This window comes from Hypanus sabinus, chromosome 5 (assembly GCF_030144855.1).
Source record: "Hypanus sabinus isolate sHypSab1 chromosome 5, sHypSab1.hap1, whole genome shotgun sequence".
NCBI lineage: Eukaryota > Metazoa > Chordata > Chondrichthyes > Myliobatiformes > Dasyatidae > Hypanus > Hypanus sabinus.
The window spans coordinates 176509558-176532697 of NC_082710.1; the positions used below are offsets into that span (position 1 = coordinate 176509558).

The 23140-nt window shown below is 40.2% G+C and overlaps 1 protein-coding gene across 1 annotated transcript in view; it reads right to left on the bottom strand.

Annotated features, from left to right (window-relative positions):
- LOC132394658 (butyrophilin subfamily 1 member A1-like) overlaps positions 1-23140 on the bottom strand; it is an 80564-nt gene that overhangs the window by 29837 nt on the left and 27587 nt on the right. The window contains exon 4 of the mRNA XM_059971021.1: positions 15141-15419. Coding sequence (XP_059827004.1) covers positions 15141-15419 — 279 coding nt within the window. The remainder of the gene's footprint in view (positions 1-15140; positions 15420-23140) is intronic.

The following is a 23140-nucleotide window of genomic DNA, read 5'->3' on the forward strand; positions in this document are numbered from 1 at the left end:
TAAGAATGGATATCGGACTACTCAAAAATGATGCCAGAGAGATAGTAATGGGGGACAACAGAACGGCGGAGGAACTGAAGAAGTATTTTGCATCCGTCTTCACTGTGGAAGACAGTAGCAGTATGGTGGAAGTTCCAAGTGTCAGGGGTCATGATGTTGGTGAAGTTACCATAACAGGAGGGAAAGTTCATGGGAAGCTGAAAAGACTGAAGGCAGATAAGTCACTGAACCAGATAGTGTACACCCTGGAGATCTGAAAGAGGTGGCTGAAGAGATCATGGAGGCATTAATAATGATATTTCAAGAATCACCAGATTCTACAATGGATACAAAAGACTAGAAAATTGCAAATGTTACTCCACCCTTAAGAAGGGAGGGAGGCAGAAGAAAGGAAACTACAGGCCAGTTAGTCTGACTGCAGTGGTTGGGAAGATGTTGGTTGATTTTTAAGGATGAGGTCTCAGGGTACTTTGAGGCAAATAATATAATAGGCTGTAATCAGCATGGTTTTCTCAAGGGAAAATCTTTCCTGAGGAATCTGTTGGAATTCTTTGAATAAACAACAAGCTGTAAAGACAAAGGAGAATCGGTTGGTGTTGTGTCCTTGGATTTTCAGAAGGCCTTTGACAAGGTGCCACACATGAGGCTGCTTAACAAGCTACGAGCCCAGGAAAGATTCTAATATGGATAAGGGAGTGGCTGATTGGCAGGAGGCAAAGAGTGGGAATAAAGGGGGGCTTTTCTGGTGATCTGCTGGTGACTGGTGGTGTTCCACAGAGGTCTGTGTTGGGATTGATTCTCTGTACGTTATATGTCAATGATTTTGATGATGGAGTTGATGGCTCTGTTGCAAAGTTTGCAGATGATATGAAGATAGGTGGAGGGGCGGGTAGTTTTGAGGAAGTAGAGAGGCTACAGTACGACTGAAAGGTTAGAAGAATGGGCAAAGAAATGGCAGATGGAGTACATTGCCGGGTAGTGTATGGTCATTCATTTTGGTAGAAGAAATGAAAGGGTTGACTATTTTCTAAATGGAGAGAAAACACAAAATCAACACTGAGGCACAATGGGACCAGCGAGTCCTTGTGCAGGATTCCTGGAAGTTTAAATTGAAGGTTGAGTCTGTGGTGAGGAAGGCAAATGCAATGCACTTACTTCAAAAGGACAAGAATATAAAAGCAAGGATATAATGTTTAGACTTTATAAAGCAGTGGTCAGGCCTCATTTGGAGTATTGTTGGAGTAGTGTTTGACGGTTCAGTGCCTGTATTCACTGGTATTCAGAAGAATGAGGGGTGACCTCAATGAAACCAATTGAATGGTGAAAGGTTTGATAGAGTGGATATGGAGAGGATGCTTCCTATGGTGGGAGAGTGTAAGACCAGAGGACACAGCCTCAGAATAGAGAGGCATCCTTTTAGAACAGTGATGAGGAGGAATTTCCTTTGCTAGTGAGTGGTGAATCTGTGGAATTCTTTGCCACAGGCAGTTGTGGAGGGCAAGTCTTTATGTATATTTAAAGCAGAAGTTGATGGATTGTTGATTGGTCAGGGCACGGGGAGAAGGCAGAAGATTGGGACTGAGAGGGAAATTGGATCAGCCATGATAAAATGGTGAAGCAGACTCATTGGGCCAAATGGCCTAATTCTGCTCCGATATCTTATGGTCTAATGGTTTCTCTAACCCGGGGGAAAAGACTGTGAATTCATCCTCTCTATGTTCATCATGATTTTACACATCTCTACAAGATCACTGGTTCCTGGTGTTATAACCAGGGCAGTTGGTGGAGATAAGCTCCCACAACCTACTTAATATTCCCAATGGAGTGCATCTCAAATAGCCCCTGACAATCAAGTCCACCTCCTGCCCTTCCAGTGTGGCTCAGCTACTAAGCATGGTGGGACCGTTTCTACTGACAGGAGAAGGGCCAGAAGCAGGTACTGGCATCTGAAGACAAGTCACTCTGAACAGATGGGGCTCGTCAGCTGTGGGTAGCAGATCATCTAGCAGACGGAAAATCCTAACCTCAATCCTCTGCTGTCTTGTGACTGTTCCCAGTCATGGGGGTGGCTTTGGGAGTAAACCCTGAGGAAAGACCCGGAGTTGGAGTCCTACAACACCACTGATGCCAAACTGTATTGGTTTCTGCTGTTCCTTTTGATAAGTCGGCTGTTTGGAGAGAGGGAGAGATATGGCCGGAGTTGGGGATGTTGTAAGCGGTTTGCGAGGAAGCGGAACCAAGGCGAACGGGCAGGAGTCCGTGCCAGGGGAAAAGTAAGCCCCAGCCAGCTGGCTCTCCTGTCCATTCTGCTCTCCAATGTCTGTTTGCTGAGGGAATCGGGCCTGCAGTCCTTGGAGTCGCCTGATGCAAGTAGCCGAAGGTGGGACCTTCATAAGCGGTGTGCGAGGAAGCGGAAACAAGGCGAGTGGGCAGGGATCCATACCAGGAAAAAAGCAGGCCCTCGCCGGCCGGCTCTCCCGTCCATTCTGCTCTCCAATAGACATTAAATTGGACTACATCTGTGGCAACGAAATACTCAGCGGGAGTACAGAAACAGACGGAATCCCGGACTCCGCCATTCGGCTGTTTATTTATGTAACAGATTTTCCCCCAAGCCATCGGACTACCAACCTACTGCCCTCTGCTGTGCCTATTGTCTTGTTTTTTATTTATTGTAATGCCTGCACTGTTCTGTGCACTTTATGCAGTCCTGGTTATGTCTGTAGTCTAGTGTAGTTTCTCTGTTGGTTTATGTAGTTTAGTGTAGTTTTTGTATTGTTTCATGTAGCACCATGGTCCTGAAAAACATTGTCTCGTTTTTACTGTGTACTGTACCAGCAGTTATGGTCGAAATGACAATAAAAAGTGACTTGACTTGTCTTGACTTGCCCTGACTTGTGTACCAGTTTATATGATATGTAAACAGCTCAGATGCAATATCCATGTTTGACCCCAACCAATGGAAGGGGCTCATAAGATCAGTTCTCAGTCTCATACGCTCCAAGGAATAAAGTCCGAGACTGTGCAACCTCTCCCCATTACTCAGTCCCTCTCGTCCCAGCAAGATCCTTGTAAATATTTCTGAACTCTTTCCAGTAGCAGGGTGACTAAAACAGAACAGGCCAGTGTGCTAAAAGCTCCCTTTATCAACCCGTGTAGCTGTGACTCCACTTTCTGGGAACCATGTACTTGGATTCCAAGGTCCATCTATCCCCCAACATTCCACTGCGCCCTGTTGTTCACTGTGTACCACCGCCCTTGATCTGACAATAGCTAGCACTTATCAGAATTAAGTTCATTCTGATGTACATCAGCCCACTTATTCAGCAGATACATATCCTTCAGTAATTTTCGATAAACTTTTTCTCTGTCCACCATACCCCAATTACAGCTGGACAACAAAGATTTTGCTTCCTGAATATTTTTGGGTGTATCTTACGGATTTTGAGTTGCTGATCATGAAATCCACCATGAAATTTCCCTATCATGTACATTTTCTTAAAATCATCTGTATTTGTTATTTCAATTCATAAATCATCAGAATAACTGATGCCAAGATTAATGAAGGCATTTTTGATGGTCCACAAATAAAACAGGTCATCAATGTCAGGCAATTTGAAGAATTTTTAGTGGGACTGGAGAAAGTCACATGGTAGGCATCCAAGGATGTTGTTAAACATTTTCTGGCAACTACAGAGCACCAAACGACATGCAGCTCGTTGACAACATGAGTCAAGCATACAAAACCATGAAGAGCAACATGTCACTAAAGATTCGTTTTCTGATTCCCATTTAGAATGCCTCCCTGTAAATCTTGGTGCTGTCAGTGATGAGTATGGTGAAAGGTTTCACCAGGATATTGCGGTCATGGAGAAAGAGTATCAGGGCAACTGGATTCTGTCAATGCTAGTGATAATTCTTAGACACTTAAGTGAGAAGCTTCAGACACTGAATATAAATGAAAGTTATCAACAAAAAAAATTAGCATAGTTGAACTTTTGCTAAGAGTCAGCACCGTCATTATTGTCAATAAAAGTTAATTTCCTGATTCTCCAAATTCCTGTCTGATGCAAGGCTGAAATTATATTTGTGTTCAGCATTATGTGGTCTATCATACACAATCAAATATCTGATGAAGCAACACTTTCATAACAATTTGCTGTCCAGTGTTATTTTCATGTCATCTGCAAACTTACTTCTTGTTAATTCTCATGAAATAGCACTAATAGGCTGAGCACTGTATCGTAGGAAAGGTGGATGACAGACCACACAACAAGCCGAGGGATTTAAAGCAACAAATTTGTAAAGAGATTGCAGACTGCTGCAAGAAACACACGGTAGTAGTATTTGGTGATTTGAACTTTCAACATATTGACTGGGATCCCATACTCTCACAGGGCTAGGTGGGATAGGGTTTGTCAAATTTGTTCAGAAAAGTTTCCTTCATCAGTATGTCGGAGTCCCAATGAGAGAGTGTGTGATACTGGATCTGCTATTAGGGAATGAGACAGAGCAGGTGATAGAAGCTTGTGTAGGAGAGCAGTTTACATCCAGTGACCACTGTGTCATTAGTTTCAAAGTGAATATGTAAAAATATAGATCTGTTCCAAGGGTTGAGATTCTAAATTGGAGAAAAGCCAATTTCATGTCATCAGAAGTGATCTGGCAAGTGTGGATTGGGACAGGCTGTTTTCTGGCAAAGGTGTACTTTGAAAATGGAGACTTCAAAACCAAATTTTGAGAGTAATGAAAGGTAAAGGTAACAGGTGTATGGAGCCTCAGTTTTCAAGAGATATTGAGGCCCTGGTTAAGAGAGAAAAGGAGCTGCATAGCAGGTATAGGAAGGAAAAAACATATGAGGTACTTATGAAGGACAAAATGCAAGAAAACACAAAATAAATCAGGAAGGCTAAAGGAAAGCATGAAGTTGCTCGAGCAGACAACGTGAAGGAGGTTTCTACAGATACGTTGTGTAAAATGACTGCTTGGCACAAAATTGGTCCTCTGAAAGATCAGAATGTTAGGTAATCCAAGTGTGTTGTCAAATGTAACATTCTGGTAATCCAGAATGTTAGGTAATCCAACTGTCCGAAAGTGGCCTGGTTGAGGGAAGTGCCTGGTGTGAGAAGTCCTAGTCTTTGGCTCGAGAATCTTCGGCGAGGAGGCTGAGGGAGGAGACTACCGTAAGTCAGGCACAATGGGAGAGGGTGAAGAAATGACCGCTAAGCTGATTCCGTGTGCTACGTGCATGATGTGGGAGGTCAGGGACACTGATGGTGCCCCTGGCTGCTACAGCTGTGGAAAGTGTGTCCAGATTCAGCTTCTGAAGGAGCATGTTGCAGCACTGAAGAAAGAACTGGATGATCTCAGCTTCATCCGCAAAAACGAGTTTTCTGGACAGGACCTACAGTGAGGTTGTTACACCGAGGATACTGGAAGAGAGAAAGGGGATGACGATGAGGAAGGAAAGGATGCTTAAAGTACAGGAGACCCCAGGGGATGTACATCTCGTAAACAGGTTCACCCTTTTGGAAGCTGTCAGAACAGAAGATACTGTCAGTCTGAGAGGTGGACAGGTCTGCGAGCCGAAAATTGGTGCAGAAGCAGAGCCGAGGAGTCAGACATCAGGAACAGCCGTGGTAGTAGTGAGAGGTACGGAAAGAGGTTTCTGAGGCAACAGGCGAGATTTACGGATGGTATGTTCCCTCCCTGGTGCTAGGATCCAGGACATCACGGACCGATTGCAGGGAATCCTCAAGGGTGAAGGTGAACATCCGGAGGTGGTAGTGCATGTCAGCACAAATGACATCGGGAAGAAGAGGAAGGACATTCTGCAGCGGGACTTCAGAGAACTCGGAAGAAGGCAGAAAAGCAGGACTTCCAGGATGGTTATCTCTGGTTTGCTTCCAGTTCCTCGTGCTGGAGAGGGCAGGAACAGGGAGATAATGGATCTGAATGTGTGGCTGAGGAACTGGTGCAGGAAGCAAGGATTTACATTCTTGGACCACTGGGATCTGTTTTGGGGTAGGGATGAATTTTACAAAAGGGACGGGTTGCACCTTAATAGGTGGAGGACCAGCATTCTGGCAGACAGGTTTGCCACTGCAACATGGATGTGTTTAAACTAAGTAGTGGGGGGGAGGGGATGAACAGGAAATATAAGGATGGAGTTAAAGGGAAAGTGAAAATAAGAAAAGTTTAAAAGGACAACAGAATCAATGGAGTAGAAAGCTCAAGAAGAGATCATACAGTATGGCCAAGTGAAATAGGAATTGATATGAAAGGAGGGGGGAGTAACAAATTAAAAGTACGAAGTATAAGGAATAAAGTAGATGAGCTTGAGGGTCAGCAGGAAATTGGCAAGTACAATGTTGTGGAAATAACTGAGACATGGCTTCAAGCGGACAGGGCCTGGGAAATGAATATTCAAGGATATACATCTTATCGAAAGGACAGACTGACTGGCAGAGGGGGTTGGGTGGCTCTGTTGGTGAGGAATGATATTCAGTCCCTTGTGAGGGGGGACATAGAACCTGGGGATGTAGAGTCAGTATGGATAGAACTGAGAAATTCTAAGGGGAGAAAGACGCTAATGGGAGTTACCTACTGGCCTCCAAACAGCAGCCTGGATGTCGGGTGTAAGTTGAATGAAGAGTTAAAATTGGCATGTCGCAAAAGTAATGATACAGTTGTCATGGGGGATTTCAACATGCAGGTAGACTGGGAGAATCAGAATGGTACTGGACCCCAAGAAAGGGAGTTTGTGGAGTGCCTCCGAGATGGATTCTTAGAACAGCTTGTACTGGAGCCTACCAGGGAGAAGGCAATTCTAGATTTAGTGTTGTGCAATGAACTGGATTTGATCAGGGACCTCGAGGTAAAGGAACCATTAGGAGGTAGTGACCATAATATGATATGTTTTAACCTACAATTTGAGAAGGAGAAGGGAAAATCGGATGTGTCAGTATTACAGTTGAACAAAGGGAACTATGGAGCTATGAGGGAGGAGCTGGCCAAAGTTCAATGGAACAATACCCTAGCAGGGAAGACAGTGGAACAACAATGGCAGGTATTTCTGGGAATAATGCAGCAGGTGCAGGATCGGTTCATTCCAAAGAGGAAGAAAGATCCTAAGGGGAGTAAAGAGCGGCCATGGCTGACGAGAGAAGTAAAGGGCAGTATAAAAATAAAAGAGAAGAAGTATAACATAGCAAAGATGAGCGGGAAGCCGGAGGACTGGGAGCTTTTAAAGAGCAACAGAAGGTAACAACAAAGGCAATATGCCAAGGAAAAATGAGGTACGAAGGTAAACTAACCAAGAATATAAAGGAGGATAGTAAAAGCTTCTTTAGGTATGTGAATAGCAAAAAAATAGTTAAGACCAAAATTGGACCAGTGAAGACAGAAACGGGTGAATTTATTATGGGGAGCAAGGAAATGGCAGACGAGTTGAACAAGTACTTTGGAGATGTCTTTACTAGGGAAGACACAAACAATCTCCCAGATGTAATAGAGACCAAAGAAACTAGGGTAATGGATAAACTGAAGGAAATTTATATTAGGCAAGACACGGTGTTGGATAGACTGTTGTGTCTGAAGGCTGATGTCCCCGGGACCTGATGGTCTGCATTCCAGGGTACTTAAAGAGGTGGCTCTAGAAATGGTGGATGCATTGGTAATCATTTCCCAATCTTCTATAGATTCAGGAACAGTTCCTGCTGATTGGAGGGTAGCTAATGTTGTCCCACTTTTCAAGAAAGGAGGGAGAGAGAAAACAGGGAATTATAGACCGGTTAGCCTGATGTCAGTAGTGGGAAAGATGCTGGAGTCAATTATAAAAGAGGAAATTACAACACATTTGGATAGCAGTAGAAGGATCAGTCCAAGTCAGCATGGATTTATGAAGGGAAAATCATGCTTGACTAATCTTCTGGAGTTTTTTTGAGGATGTAGCTATGAAAATGGACAAGGGAGAGCCAGTGGATGTAGTGTACCTGGACTTCCAGAAAGCTTTTGATAAAGTCCCAAATAGGAGATTAGTGGGCAAAATTAGGACATATGGTATTGGGGGCAGAGTACTGACATGGATTGAAAATTGGCTGGCTGACAGGAAACAAAGAGTAGCGATTAACGGGTCCCTTTCGGAATGGCAGGCAGTGACCAGTGGGGTACTGCAAGGTTCGGTGCTGGGACCGCAGCTGTTTACAATATACATTAATGATTTAGATGAAGGGATTAAAAGTAACATTAGCATATTTGCTGATGACACAAAGCTGGGTGGCAGTGTGAAATGTCAGGAAGATGTTATGAGAACGCAGGGTGACTTGGACAGGTTGGGTGAGTGGGCAAATGTATGGCAGATGCAGTTTAATGTGGATAAATGTGAGGTTATCCACTTTGGTGGCAAGAACAGGAAGGCAGATTACTATCTAAATGGAGTCAAGTTAGGAAAAGGGGAAGCACAACGAGATCTAGGTGTTCTTGTACATCAGTCAATGAAAGCAGGTACAGCAGGCAGTGAAGAAAGCTAATGGCATGCTGGCCTTTATAACAAGAGGAATTGAGTATAGGAGTAAAGAGGTCCATCTGCAGCTGTACAGGGCCCTGGTGAGACCCCACCTGGAGTATTGTGTGCAGTTTTGGTCTCCAAATTTGCGGAAGGACATTCTTGCTATTGAGGGAGTGCAGCGTAGGTTCACAAGGTTAACTCCCGGAATGGCGGGACTGTCATATGTTGAAAGATTGGAGCGACTGGGCTTGTATACACTGGAATTTAGAAGGATGAGAGGGGATCTGATTGAGATATATAAGATTATTAAGGTATTGGACATGCTGGAGGCAGGAAGCATGTTCCCGCTGATGGGTGAGTCCAGAACTGGAGGCCACAGTTTAAGAATAAGGGGTAGGCCATTTAGAATTGAGATGCGGAAAAACTTTTTCACCCAGAGAGTGGTGGATATGTGGAATGCTCTGCCCCAGAAGGCAGTGGAGGCCAAGTCCCTGGATGCATTCCAGAGAGAGTTAGATAGAGCTCTTATTGATAGCGGGGTCAAGGGGTATGGGGAGAGGGCAGGAACGGGGTAGTGATTGTGTATGATCAGCCATGATCACAGTGAATGGCAGTGCTGGCTAGAAGGGCTGAATGGCCTACTCCTGCACCTATTGTCTATATTGTGGAAACAAAACACATGGGGGAAATTTAAATTAATTCTTTGCATCTGTATTTACTCAGGAGGGGAATGCAGAGTCTTTAGAAGTGAGGCACAGCAGCATCAACTTCATGGACCATGTGCAGATTACAGAGGAGGAGGTGTTTGCTACCCTGACGCTAATCAGGGTGGATAAATTCCTAATACATCCTCCCGTATATTTTAAATAATCTCTAGATTACTTATAATACACAATACAATGTAAATGTTATGTAAAATAGTTGTTATACTGCATTGTTTAGGGAATAATGACAAGAAAAAAAGTTTGTACATCATTGAACAACAAGTGCTGGAAGAGCACTTCCGGGTTTTCTCGATTCGCAGTTGGTTGAATTCGCGGATGCGGAATTCACGGATAAGGAGGGCCGACTGTAATTAGTTTACAGAAATCTGTTTTTGGTGACCTGTGTGCAGTCGAGGTGTTTCGATGGACTGTGGTAAAAATACACCTGCATCCGGGACCAGCTGCTGGTGTCAGTATCCTGGTAAAAACTACAACATGAAGATAAAAGAACACTCCAAGCAACTCTGCTAAAAGGTTATTGAAAAGCTCAAGTCAGGAGATGGATACAAGAAAATTTCCAAGTCACTTAATAACCCTTGGAGTCCAGTTAAGTCAATAATCATGAAATGGAAAGAATATGGCACAGCTGTAAATCAGCCGTCCTCAATGTTGCAAAAACAAAGGAGCTGGTTTTGGTCTGCAGGAGGATTGGAACCAGGCTAGCTCCTATTGACATCAATGGATCTGGGATTGGGGGCAAACAACTTTAAGTTCCTCCGCATACACATCTCCGAGGATCTCACGTGGTCTGTACATTCCGGCTGTGTGGTGATGAAAGCACAACAGCAGATTTTTTACCTCAGACAGTTGAAGTTTGGAATGGGCCCCCAACTCCTAAGAACTTTCTACAGGGGCACAATTGAGAACATCCTGACTGGCTGCATCACTGCCTGGTATGGGAACTGTCATTCCCTCAATCGCAGGACTCTACAGAGAGTGGTGCGGACAGCCCAGCACATCTGTAGATGTGACTTCCCACTATTCAGGATACTTACAAAGACAGATGTGTAAAAAGAGTCTGAAGGACCTTTGGGGACCTGAATCACCCCAACCACAAGCTGTTCCAGCTGCTACCATCCAGGAAACAGTACCGCAGCATAAAAACCAGGACCAACAGTCCCCAGGACAGCCTCTCCCACCTGACTATCAGACGGATTAGTTCATGCTGATACAATTGTATTTCTATGTTATATTGACTGTCCTGTTGTATATACTATTTATTAAAAATTGCTGTAAATTGCACATTGCTCATTCAGTCGGAGAAGTAACGTAAAGATTTTTAGTCCTCATGTATATGAAGGATGCAAGTAATAAAGTCAATTAAATTCAATTCAGTTCAAAACCTCAATAACCGTGCAAGAAGAGGACACGTGAAGGAAGCCACCAAGACACCTATGCCAACTCTGGAGGAGTTACAAGCTTCAGTGGCTGAGATGGGACAGACTGTGCATACAACAACTGTTGCCTGGGTGCCTCACCAGTCGTAGCTTTAGGGGAGAGTGGCAAATTGAAAGCCACTGTTGAAAAAAACTCACATGAAATCTCGTTTAGAGTTTGCCGGAAGGCATATGAGGGACCTGAAATCAGCTGGAAGAAAGTTCTATGGTCTGATGAAACCAAAATTGAGCTTTTTGGCCATCAGACTAAACACACCATCCCGACCGTGAGGCATGGTGGTGGCTGCATCACGCTGTGGGGATGCTTCATTGCAGTGGGCACAGGAAGGCTTGTGAAGGTTGAGGGTAAAATGAATACAGAAAAATAGAAGGAAATCCTGGAAGAGAATCTGCTGCAGTCTGCAAGAGAACTGTGACTTGGGAGATTTGTTTTCCACCAAGACAATGACCCCAAGCATAAAGTCAAAGCTACTCTGGAATAGCTTAAAAACAAACAACGTTAATGTCCTCAAGTGGCCAAGTCAGAGTCCAGACCGTAATTGAGAATCTGGGGCTGGATTTGAAAATGGCTGTTCAGTCATAATCAGCATGCATTCTGACAGAGCTTGAGGAGTTTTGAAGGGGGAGAGTAATTGTGCAATCAGTTGTTTTGTATTCGTTGAAATAAATTTAGACCAATTTGTAGAAATTTGTCTTCACTTTACATGAAAGAGTCTTTGTTGTTGATCAGTGTCAAAAAAGCCAAATTAAATCCACTGAGATTCAATGTCGTAAAACAATAAAACATGAAAACTTCGGTGGGGGGGGGGGGGGAATACTTTTTATAGACTCTGTATTTGGATAGAGATAGACCGATGAAGGATAGAATGGCTTCATGCGTGGTCAGGCATGTCTAACCAATCTTATTGAGTTGTTCAAGAAAAATTGATGACATACTTTAGTAAGGTATTTGACAAGGGCCCACATGGGAGGCTGGTCAGGAAGGTTCAGTCGCTCTGCATTCAGGATGAGGTAGTAAATTGGATTAGACATTGGCTTTATGGGAGAAGCCAGAGAGTTAGTAGAGTGTTGTCTCTCTGACTGGAGGCCTGTGACTAGTGGTGTGCTACTGGATCAGTGCTGGGTCCTCTGCTGTTTGCAATCTACAGTATATCAATGATCTAGATGATAATGTGATTAATTGGATCAGCAAATTTGCGGATAACACCCTGATTGGGAGTGTAGTGGACTGTGAGGAAGACTTATCATGACTTGCAGGGGGATTTGATCATCTGGGGAAATCAGCTGAAAAATGGCAGAGGGAATTTATTGCAGAGAAGTACATTTGGCGCTTCAGTAAGAACAACCGGGGTAGGTCTTACATGGTGAATGGAAGGGCACTGAGGATTGTGATAGAACAAAAGGATCTGGGAATACAGGTACAAAATTTGTTGAAAGTTGTGTCACAGGTAGATAGAGCCATAAAGAAAGCTTCTGCAACATTGGCCTTCATGAATCAATGTATTGAGTACAAGAGATGAGATGTTACATTGAAGATGTTTAAGGTGTTGGTGAGGCTTAATTTGGAATATTGTGTGCAACTTTGGACCCCTACTTGCAGGAAAGATGTAAACATGGTTGAATGAGTACAGAGAAAATTCACAAGAATCTGAAGGACTTGAATTACAAGGAAAGATGGAATAGGTGGGGACTGCATACTTCAGAACGTAGAAAATTGAGATGAGATTTGACAGAGGTGTACAAAATTATGAGGCTATAGACAAAGTAAATGCAGGTGGGCTTTTTCTCGAGGTTGGGTGGGACTATAACCAAATGTCATGGGTTCAGGGTGAAAGGTGAGAAGGTTAAGCAGAACATGAGGGGAAACTTCTTCATTCAGAGGGTCATGAGGTTTTGGAATGAGCTGCCAACACAAGTGGTGCATGGGATCACAATTTCAATGTTTAAGAAAAGTTTGGATAGGTACATGGACGGTAGGGTTACTGTCCCAGTGCAGGTTGATGGGAGCAGACAATTTAAGTATTTTTAGCATGCAGTAGATGGGCCAAAGGACTTGCTTCTGTGATAGTTGGTAACTTTAACTTTCCACATATTGACTGGGACTCCCATACTGTAAAACAGCTGGATGGGAAAAAGTTTGTCAAATGTGCTCAAGAAAGTTTCCTTACTCACTACGTGGAAATCCAAAAGAGAGAGTGTGCGATCTGGCAAGTGTAGATAGTGACAAGAGTGTTTCTTGCGATGGTTCACTTGTTAAGTGAGAGGCTTTCAAAAGGGAAGCTTTGAGAGCACAGAGATTGTCTGTTCCTGTCAGAATAAGTGGCAGGGATAATAGGTTTAGGGAGCATTATTTTTAAGAGATATTGTGGTCCTAATGAAGAAAAAGGAGGTACATAACAGGTATAGGCAGGCAGGAACAAATGAGGTACTCGAGGAGTGAAAGGAATGCAAGAAGAAAATCAGGAGGGCTGAAAGAAGACATGTGGAAGAACAGAGTGGTATCCATGCATGGAGTTGACAGACATTTAGGAGATCTTAAGTGGATTTTTGCATTGGTATTTACTCGAGAGAGAGAGAGAAAGAGAGAGAGAGAGAGAGAGAGAGGATCTATTGATGTGAGGCTGTGCAGTAGTGAGTTAATGGACCTGATAAAGATTACAGAAGAGGAGGTGTTTGCTGTCTTGAGGCAAATTAGGGAGGATAAATCACAGGATCTGACAAGATATTCTCTCAGACCCTGTGGGAGGCTAATGCAGAAATTACAGGGACCCCAGCAGTGATATTTTAAACATCCTTAGCCACAGGTGAGGTGCCAGAGGATTGGAGGATAGCTAATGTTGTTCTGCTGTTTATGAATAAGCCAGGAAATTATCCGCATATGAGCCTGAGGTCAGTACTGGAAAGTTTTTGGGAAGAGTTCTAAGGGACCAGATATAAAAGTATTTGAATAGACAGTGACTGATCAGGATAGCTAATACAGCTTTGCGTGTGATAAATTTGTCTAACCTATCTTACAGAGATTTTGAGGAAGTTACAAAGAAAGTTGATGAAGGCAAGGCAGTGGATATTGTTTACAAGGCCTTTGAGAAGGCAGTGCATTGTAGTTTGGTGAAGAAGGTTCAGTCAATTGACTTTCAAGATTGCAAGAGACTTTGATTTCTCGTTTGAAGCCAGAGACCATTGTAGATGGCTGCCCCTCTGACTAGGGGCCTGTTACTAGTGGTCTGCCGCAGGGATCGGTGCTGGGTACATTGTTGTTTGTCATCCATATCAACAAACTGGATGATAATGTGGTAAACTACATCATCAAATTTAGGGATGGCATCAGGATTGGGGGTTACTGAACAGGAATGAAGATGATCAGGGCTTACAGCAGATCTGGAAGACCTGGAAAAATGGGATGAAAAATGGCAGATGCAGTTTAATACAGACAAGTGTGAGGTGTTGCACTTCAGTAGAACCAACCAGGGTTGGTCTTACACGGTGAGTGGTAGGGAACTGAGGAGTGTGGTAGAACAGAGGGATCTGGGAATATAGTCCAAAATTCTTTGAAAGTGGTGTTTCAAATAAAGAAATTTTTTTTTTGAAAAGATAAGAGTCATAAAGAAAACTTTTTGGCATATTGGCCTTCACACATCAATGTATTTAGTACAAGAGTGGAATGTTAGGTACAAATTGACTAAGATGTTTGTGCAGCCTAAGTTGAAGTATTGTGTCCGGTTTTGATCACCTGCCTACCAGAAAGATGTAAATCAGATTGAAAGAGTGCAGAGAAAATTTACAAGGAATTTACCGAAACCTGAGCCCCTGTGTTATGGGACGAGATTGAATTGCTTTGAGCTTTATTTACTGGAATGTAGACGACTGAGGGGAGATTTCACAGAGGTATACAAAATTATGAGGGGTTTTCCCACACTGATCATTTAGCCAGGAATTCCACTCTGATCGTATTAGCTTGGACCAAATTATACAAGTTTTCAGTAGTAATCTGGATGATTATTTTTATAGATTTTCTTTAAATCGGACCATAGCTGCAACATCAACAGAACTTTCATCTTGGGCATAGCAATGTCAATAGTTCAAGGGTAGGTCAATGCAACAGATGTTAATACTTCGGGAAATGTTTTGTAATGTTAATGTTTTTGGAAAAGTTCCAAGTTGTATCCACTCAGATGGAATTTATGATTCACCTGAGTATCAAAGGATTGAAAATATCTGTGTTGAAGTCCAACCTAAATGGACAAGTTGTGGATTCAATTGGCCTTTAATGGTGTGCTAGATTTAAAAGATGCACAAACAGCAAAATTGTCACTAACAGTAGACTTAAGTTTAAATACAAGTGACAGTCTTCAACAGGTATAAGATTTTGGCAAAGACATTATGGAGACAAACTATTCTTTGGTAGTTAGGTTTTCAGTAGAAATTAGATCATCTTTCTTCTTCAATGATCAAACATCATAATTTACAAACCTGATATTGTAATAATTGCCGTATGTTCTATTTTCAAAACTTTGCTCCTGATAATGCACTGCAGTTTGCCCGATGATTGCCTCGTTACTCCAACACTGCTCTCAACATTTACAAGACCCGAGTCTCTGTGGTACTTTGTCTGAGCCTCTGTTAATGCATTTCCATCCCCACCGATCCACTGGATCTCTGGCTCAGGATACCATCCACTGGATTTACACACAAGCTGGACTCCCACTCCATGGTATCCCGTCATCTGAATCCAAGGTTTACTTCCTGAACCTGTAGTTAATGACAGATGGAGAAATAATAGTCATTAGGAAAAATTCAACATGAATTCATAACGCATAAGTATTAAAGCTGCTTGCAATCACGTTTATTGATTTCTAATCTTTCCTGGTTCATCAACTTGAGACATTAACTGTTTTTCTCTCCACACATGCTGCCTGATGAAACACGTTAAATATTTGGAAGCTGAATTCAGACAGGATGTTTCAGGAATATAAAGAAAGCCAGAAAGAACACAAGCAAGGAATAAGGAGGGTAAAAAGTGGACATGAAATGCCATTGGCAATTATGATTAAAGAAAATACCAAGGCATTTTTTACATACATTAAAAGCAAAAGGGTAACAAAAGTTGTTCGCTGAGGATTAGATTATGAAAGATAGTGAAATCACTCTGTGAAATCCTACTGTACCAGGACATTTTGAAATAAAGTAGAAGGTGGTTTTGAGTCTTTCAAAGAGAAATAAAGTGGATAAATCCCCAGGGCCTGTGGGATCTATCGCCACAATAGGTCAACGTCAGATGCAATCTCAATGGCTCTTCACACGGCCTTAGATCACCTGGACAGTACAAAAACCTATGTCAGGATACTGTTTATCGATGATAGCTCAGTATTCAACACCCTCATTCCCACAATCCTGACGGAGAAGTTACAGAACCTGGGCACCTGTACCTCCCCCTTCAACTGGATCCTCAACTTCCTAACTGGAAGACTACAATCTGTGTGGATTAGTGATAATATCTCATTCTCGCTGACGATCACCACTGGTGTAAATCAGGGGTGTGTGCTTAGCCCACTGCTCTGCTCTCTCTATACTCATGACTGTGTGGCTAGGCATTGCTCAAATACCATCTGAAAATTTGCTGATGATACAACCATTGTTCGTAGAATCTCAGTTGGAGATGAGAGAGTACAGATATGCCAACTAGTGGAGTGGTGTCGCAGCAACAACCTTGCACTCAATGTCAGTAAGAAAAAAGAGCTGATTGTGGACTTCAGGAAGGGTAAGATGAAGGAACACATACCAATCCTCATAGAGGGATCAGAAGTAGAGAGAGTGAGCAGTTTCAAGTTCCTGAGTGTCAAGATATCTAAGGATCTAACCTTGTCTCAACATATCAACGCAGTTAAAGAGAAGGCAAGACAGCGACTATACATCATTAGGAGTTTGAAGAGATTTGCTATGTCAACAAAAACACTCAAAAACTTCTGTAGATGTACCTTGGAGAGCATTCTGACAGGCTGCATCACTGTCTGGTATGGGGGGTTACTGACAGGATCGAAAGAAACTGCAGAGGGTTTAAATTTAGTTGGCTCCATCTTGGGTACGAGTCTACAAAGTACCCAGGAAGGACATCTTCAAGGAGCAGTGTCTCAGAAAGACAGCATCCATTGTAAAGGACCTCCAACACCCAGAGCACATCCTTTTCTCACTGTTACCATCAGATATGAGGTACAGAAGCCTGAAGACACACACTCAGCGATTCAGGAACAGATTCTTCCCCTCTGCCATTCGATTCCTAAATATACATTGAACCCATGAACACCAGCTCACTTTTTGAATATGTATTATTTCTGTTTTTTGATGATTTTCATCTGTTCAATATACATACGGTATATTTTAATTGATTGATTCTTTTTTCTCTTCTTCTATATTATGTATTGCATTGAACTGCTGCTGCTAAGTTAACAAATTTCACAACACATGCCGATAATAATAAACCTGATTCTGATTCTGATCTATACAAAGTAAATGTTATTATCAGAGTACGTATACAGGCCCTGAGATTCATTTTCCTTCGGACGTACTCAGCAAACCTACAGAACTGTAACTGCAACAGGATCAATGAAAGATCCAGTGGAGTGCAGAAGACAACAAACTGTACAAAAGCAAAATTATATAAATAGCAATCAATAATATGAAATAACAAAAACAATCCAAGGAAATATTATTGGTTGTGGGAACATTTCACTGGATGGGCAAGTGAGTGTAGTTATCCCCTTTTGTTCAAGAGTCTGATGGTTGAGGGCTGGTAACTTCTTGAACCCGGTAGTGTGAGTCCTGAGGCTCTTGTACCTTCTACCTGATGGCAGCAGTGAGAAAAGAGCATGGCCTGGGCGATGAGGATCTCTGATGATGGATGCTGCTGTTACATGAAGGTGTTTCATGTAGATGCGCTCAATGGTTAGGAGGGCTTTACCCATGATACACTGTGCCAAATCCACTACCTTTTGCAAGATTTTCTGTTCAAAGGTATTGGTGTTCCCACATCAGGCCATGTTGCTGCCGGTCAATACATTTCCTGCCACACAACTATAAATTTTTGTCAAAATTTTCGATGTATTCTATCAACATATGTAATTGATTTACTTGTTTATTTATTATTGTGTTTTATTTTATTTATTTTTTTCTCTCTCTCTGCTAGGTTATGTATTGCATTGAACTGCTGCTGCTAAGTTAACAAATTTCATATCACATGCTGGTGATAATAAACCTGATTCTGATGTCATGCTGAATCTCTGCACACTGCTAAGGAAGTAAAGGCACTGCCGTGCTTTCTTCACAAATAACTTTGCTTGCTGGGTCCAGGACAGGTTCTCTGGAATACTAACAACCCGGAATTTAAAGTTGCTAACCCTCTCACCTCTGATCCACCACCAATGAGGACTGGCTCATGGACCTCTGATTTCCCTCTTCTGAAGCCAGTTCCTTGGTCTTGCTGACATTGAGTGAGAGGTTGTTGCTATGACACCACTCAGCCTAACTTTCAATTTTCCTCCATATGCTGATTCATCACCACCAGTAAATGAGAGAGGCAAGAGAGGAAATTTCTGGGATTTCTGGCATTTTGACAAAACTCCTTCCTCTGTCTTGCCCACGGAAGACAGAGGGTAATGGTGGAATGCTGGAGAATTGGAGATAGTGAATGTTGTTCCATAGTTCAAGAACGAATCCATGGGGGGCGTCACGTGATGACGTAGGCTCTAGACGTTGGGAATCCAGCTCCCTCGTAAAAAGTAATGAAATAGGGTTTAAATGAAGAAGAGTTAACAAATACCTACTAGAAACTATTTATAAGCAACTCAGGATTATTTTTAGATATGGCTCCTAAACCGAAACAGAAGAAAGCTACTACTTCGAAGACTGTGTAAATCAGCGGGGAAAAAGGCCTAACCATCTCGGCGAAGCCTCGTACTCAAGTTGGATCTCCTCCCGGTGAAGTACATGGCACTTCTGATGATGCGGGACAGGAAGTTGCGGCAATGTCGGCGGTCTCTAAGAAGAAGCAGCAAGAACTACGCATGCGCGAAGTAACAAGTATGCATGAACAGATATTAACAAAATTACAAATCCCAACTACGGCTGGAAGTGAAATTGGAAGTGAATCAGAAGTGGAATCAGATTCTTTGGGAAACACAGATGAAGAAGAAGAGGAAAAGAAGGAGGAGATTAAAGGAGACATAAGAGATACCCTGATATATATGATGAATGAATTAAATGCTATAAGAACAGATATAAGAAGGATGCAGATTACACTCGATAATGTGGTGGAAAAACAAAAGAAGATGAATAATAAAGTTAAAGAAATGGAAGAAAAATGGAAGAAAACACTGAAAGAATAGATAAGATAGAAGACAATAATCTTGCCTGGACAATAGAAAGAAAACAGATGTTGGAAAAAATAGATGTGCTTGAAAACTCTAGTAGACGAAATAATATTAAAATAGTTGGTCTTATGGAAGGTACAGAGCGAGAAAATCCAATAAAATTCTTCCAAGAATGGATTCCGAAAATTTTGGAAATGAAAGAAAGAAGCCAAGTAATTGAAATTGAAAGAGCACACAGAGCTTTAAGACCAAGACCTCAACAAGATCAAAATCCAAGATCAATTTTGATAAAATGCTTAAGCTACCAAGATAAAGAAATGATCTTGAAGGCAGCTACTCAAGGTGCTAAAAAGATAAATGGGCCATTGATGTTAGAAGGGAAAAGAGTTTTTTTTTATCCAGACATAAGTTATGATCTTCTGAAGAGGCGGAAGGAATTTAATCCAGTGAAAATATCTTTATGGGAAAAGGGCTATAAATTTTTATTGAGCTACCCAGCAAAATTGATAATTTTCCTGGATAACGAAGAAAGATGATTTTTCGTTGACTACCGGAAAGCGGAGAAGTTTGTACAAGAACTACCTGATATCCACGAGGAGGAGTAAAGAATTATAGCAATGAAGTGGACTAATGATGAAGACTGAAATAAGGTTGGACTTGACGGACATTTATAAGGAAAAAAAAAGTTGAGGAGTATTAACTGGGAGTAGAGACTAATTATTTTCTTTTTTTTTCTTCACTAATATATTTTCTTTTTTTTTTTGCGGGGGAGCTGGAGGAGCTCCTGATCGATGGCTGCGAGTTTCACGTGTCCAATCATGGCGATTGCCATGACCCGTAAAATAGGGGGGGGGGGTAATGTTGTATTCTTTTTATTCACAATATTAGTGGGGGGGGGTATTTTGTTTTTTTTCTTATATATTAGTTACCTTTCTTCTATTGTTCTTCTTTTTTGCTTGGATGGTTGGGGAGAGACTCATAGTAACTTTGGTTTCAATTTCCTACGTTTTTTACTCTGAAAAACTTTGTTCTTGATAGCCCTATCTTACTTAACTTCTTTTTTAAACCTTCTTTAACAGATCAAGCTTTTAGCATATGGAAAAGGAAAGGTATAATATGTTTTCGTGATCTTTTTTCTGAAGGTAGTTTGATGTCTTTTGACCAACTTTCCAACAAATTTAAGTTACCTAAATCTAATTTTTTTAGATATTTACAAATTAGAAATTTTTTATATAAAATTCTACCATCCTTTCCCAATTCAACTTTGATAGATTTTTCAGATATGATTTTTACCTTGAATCCTTGTCAGAAGGGATTAGTGGCTCTTATTTATAATATGATTATGAAGATACAACCAGAAGTATCAGGTAGAATTAAACAAGAGTGGGAAAAAGAACTTCAATATAATATATCAACAGAAAAATGGGAAAAAATTCTACAAATGGTTAATTCTTCTTCTATATGTGCTAAACATGCTTTAATACAATTTAAGGTCGTAAATAGAGCTCATATGTCTAAAGATAAGCTTGCTCGATTTTATTCTCATATTAACCCTCAATGTGACAGATGTCATTCAGATGTGGCCTCATTGACCCATATGTTTTGGTCATGTCCCACCTTATATAACTATTGTTAGGACATATTTGCTACCATTTCCTCAATTTGGAATATTGATTTACAACCTCATTTTATCACTTCAATTTTTGGTATACCAAATGAGGATGGTTGTCGACTTTCCCCTTCAATTAGACGAATGATCGCCTTTGCAACCCTAATGGCCAGAAGGTCTATATTACAAAATTGAAAGAAGTAAACCCTCCTACCACGTTTCAGTGGTTCTCTCAAACTATCTCTTGTCTGAGCTTAGAAAAAAATAGAAGTACTATTTTTGATTCATCAATTAAATTTGAAGAAACTTGGGGACCGTTCATTCGACGTTCATATGAATTAATTTGGCCTCTTCCAGACCTTTTCTCTTTTTATTCTTGTTCAGGTATGGAGTTCCGGAGTTTTTGACACTATCATATACATATAAACTATTATTATTGCCCATGTTAGTTTAGGTATATTTTTTTTAATATACTATTTTTCTTGCATTTTTATATATTTTTTTCTTTTGATGATTATTCTTATTTTTTTCATGTATAATCAATATAAGTTTGATTGATTATTGTACGATTTTTTTGCTGATATTTTAATAAGATATTGTTATCTTATTACTAATTTAACCTCAAATCTAGTGTATTTATAACCTATTTAATATAATATTATGTTACTTTTTTATATGAAATTTAATAAAAAGATTGAAAAAGAAAAGAGACTCATAGTAACATGGAGAATTTTAAAGAGTTCCCAAGGTATTATGAATGATTAATTTACTTAAATTTTTAAGATTTAATGTTAATGGACTTAATGGACCTGTGAAAAGAAAAAGAGTTTTAACATATATAAAGAAAATGAAAGGAGATATAGCTTTTTTTACAAGAAACACATTTAACAGAAACAGAACATAAGAAATTAAAGAGAGATTGGGTTGGAAATGTCATTGCAGCTTCATTTAATTCAAAATCGAGAGGAGTTGCAATTTTGGTTAATAAAACTTTACCAATTAAAATACAAAATGTAGTAATTGATTCTGTGGGGAGATATGTGATTATACATTGTCAATTTTTTTCAGAATTATGGACTTTTATGAACATTTATGCACCAAATGAAATTGACGCAAAATTCATACAAGAAGTTTTTTTGAACTTGGCTGATGCACATGATAAAATATTAATAGGTGGAAACTTTAATTTTTGTTTAGATCAAGTTTTGGATAGGTCAACTAAAGCTGCTACAAAATCAAAAGTAATAAAACTAACTTTATCATTAATGAAAGATTTAAACCTGATTGATATATGGAGAAAAATTAATCCAAGAGAAAGAGACTATTCATTTTATTCAAATAGACATAAATCTTACTCAAGGATTGATTTTTTAATTATCAAAAAATATTCAGGATAGAGTGAAAAGTGTGGAATATAAAGCAAGAATACTGTTAGATCATTCCCCCTTGATAATGACAATGGTAATGATGGATAAGGAGGAATCGGTCTGTAGATGATTTAATTCAATTTTATTAAAACGTCAAGATTTTTGTGATTTTATGAAGAAACAGATTCAATTTTTTATTGATAGAAATTTACATTCAGTTGAGGATAAAATTGTATTATGGGATGTGATGAAAACATATTTAAGAGGTCAGATTATAAGTTATACATCTAAAATTAAGAAGGAATACATGGCAAAAATAGACCAATTGGAAAAAGATATCATAAAGTTAGAAAAAGAATCTCAAAGATATATGACAGAAGAAAAACGAAGACAACTTGTTAATAAAAAATTACAATATAATACACTCCAGACATATCGTACAGAAAAAGCAATTATGAGAACTAAACAGAAATATTATGAATTAGGTGAAAGATCACATAAGATTCTTGCTTGGCAGTTGAAAACAGAACAGGCTTCTAAAACAATAAATCCAATTAGAACAAGTGTAAATAAGGTTACTTATAAACCTTTAGAAATTAATGAAACTTTAAAAAAATTTTATACTGAACTATATCAATCAGAATCACAAAATAAGATTGCTGAGATAGATAAATTTTTATCACAAATAACCCTTCCAAAATTAAATTTGGAAGAACAGAAAGGATTAGATATGCCCTTTACATTAAAAGAGGTTGAAGAAGCTTCAGGATCACTTCAGAGTAATAAATCCCCAGGAGAAGATGGTTTTCCTCCTGAATTTTATAAAAAATTTAAAGATTTATTGATTCCTCCTTTTATGGAATTAATATATCAAGTGGAAAGAATGCATAAACTCCCACAATCTTTTTTAACAGCGATCATAACTGTATTGCCAAAAAAAGATAGAGATCCTTTAAAACCAACCTCATATAGGCCTATTTCTTTGTTGAATACAGATTATAAAATAATAGCAAAAATTGTATCTAATAGAATATCTAAATATTTACCAAAATTAATACATATGGATCAAACAGGTTTTATTAAAAATAATCAATGGATAATATAACCCGGTTACTTTGTATAATTCATTTG